Below are 1,738 nucleotides of genomic sequence, written 5' to 3'. Positions count from 1 at the left end.
CAGCCAGTGATTGAAAACCCTCTGCTCTAAGCAAGTGGAGAGAGGGCCTTCCAGTCCCATTTATACACAACTATGTAAGAGGCAAACTAAATTCAGTACTTTCTATGCATTACGCAAATTCATACCACCTATTTTACATAATTTATGCTGGCAGTCATGGGTAGGACCAAGAACATAGAGGTAATTGATGCATTGGCCTCTGACTACTAGAAAAACTACTCAGCTGCCCCTGAGATTTCACCAGCAATTGTCCATGCACTTTATCTTTGCAGCGATGGAGGCTAGATTTTTTTTAATGAAACCTGATCAGGAATCTACATTTTTTAATGCTCCTGTAGAATTCTACATAGCCCTGCTAATAAACTTTCATGATATGCCATCATGAACTTTTACCTCATTTAACGTAGTCAGAGCAAAATTTCCTGAGAATGGCGCTGCTGAAACAAACGATTTCCTGAGTTCTTTTTGGAATCGGTCAAATTCACAAAGGGCGGGAGTGGAAGAAATGGGATGTTTCCTTGCAGAGGTGTAGAACGAACTTTCTGAAGTATTCAGTAGCAGCCCATAAATCACCTGTCGAATGGACAGAGCTGTAACATGACTGCTAGGTCTTTGGATATTCTCAACCTGAGCATGGAGAATTGCTCTTCTTAATACCAGGACATCACTAATGAACGGTGCGAGAAGGCCCTTAGCGAAAGCACTAAGAATCCACAGAGGTAATTCTTGTTTCTTGGCTTCCTCTGATTCATAACGTCCGTTCTGAAAAAAGTCTTCCAGATTGACATTGGACGGTTCATATTCCTCCATAGAAGCCCAGAGAAACTGTCTTGTCTCCTCTTTCTCATGCTGTCTAAGATATTTCAGTACATTTTCTATAGCCTCAGCGGGATCGGCAAAACGAGACAGCCAATTCAGAAGCCCCTGAATACGGATGTGCTTTTTAAATTTATTCCCATAGCTTCCAACAGGAAGGCGTACCTTGCTGAAGAACATTTCCATAGCAGGCAGGTTAATATAATCGTTGCCACTCATCACTGCAAAAAGCGGTAGGAGAGTTTTGCTCATATTGCCGAAATGCTTACAAAATCTCTCTAAGGAGAAGCACTTTGCTGGGATATAGCAGTCTTGTGACTCTTCATAGGTGCAAATGTTTCTCCACTGAAAGTAATTCAGAGGACAATAGCCTGCTTTTAGGTCAAAAATACAAAAGTCACTATCAAAAGTCAACACAGGGCAATTCCAGTGATTGGCTAATGACACAATGTCCCTGTCTGCTTCTGAAAAAGATTGGACAAAAGGTACTTGTAATCTGGTTAAGATCTGTTTAAATACTTCTCGGATGAGCAAAGGTAATACGCTTCCAGCACCGCCACGAGAGATGGAAAAGGCCAACTGGATCTTCTCCTGTGCTCTTTCCTTTAAGGTTGCGAACTTCTTATCAGAGACATCACTCCCTCCGTCTAGCACAACATACGGTCTGATGTCACACAGAGTCAATGTTTCAAAAAACTTGTGTGTGATATTTGTAAAAGAATCATAATCCCCACCGTGCCGAATGTCCAGACTTGCATCAAAGTAAAGTCGGTGGTATAGGTTATTTCCATCAATTATTACTTTTGTGTTCCTCAGCTGCAAGTCAACAAAGAATTGCTTGTGTTCCCCTACATAGCTCATCATTCCCTGGATGCCCATAGCAGTGGAGTGAAATGCTCCTGTTAAAACATAGGGGAGGGGG

At 41.9% G+C, this 1,738-nt stretch overlaps 1 protein-coding gene across 1 annotated transcript; it reads right to left on the bottom strand.

Annotated features, from left to right (window-relative positions):
- Nucleotides 1-366: 366 nt before the first annotated feature.
- Nucleotides 367-1,712, bottom strand: LOC107125172 (protein asteroid homolog 1-like). The gene has a single exon (XM_015428622.1). It carries the CDS (start codon nt 1,693-1,695, stop codon nt 367-369), a length of 1,329 nt encoding a protein of 442 aa, XP_015284108.1. The 5' UTR covers nt 1,696-1,712.
- Between the last annotated feature and the right edge of the window lie 26 nt (nt 1,713-1,738).

Source organism: Gekko japonicus, unplaced genomic scaffold (assembly GCF_001447785.1).
Source record: "Gekko japonicus isolate JY-2015 unplaced genomic scaffold, Gekko_japonicus_V1.1 scaffold19966, whole genome shotgun sequence".
Classification (NCBI taxonomy): Eukaryota; Metazoa; Chordata; class Lepidosauria; order Squamata; family Gekkonidae; genus Gekko; species Gekko japonicus.
This window is presented reverse-complemented; position numbering and strand designations above follow the sequence as displayed.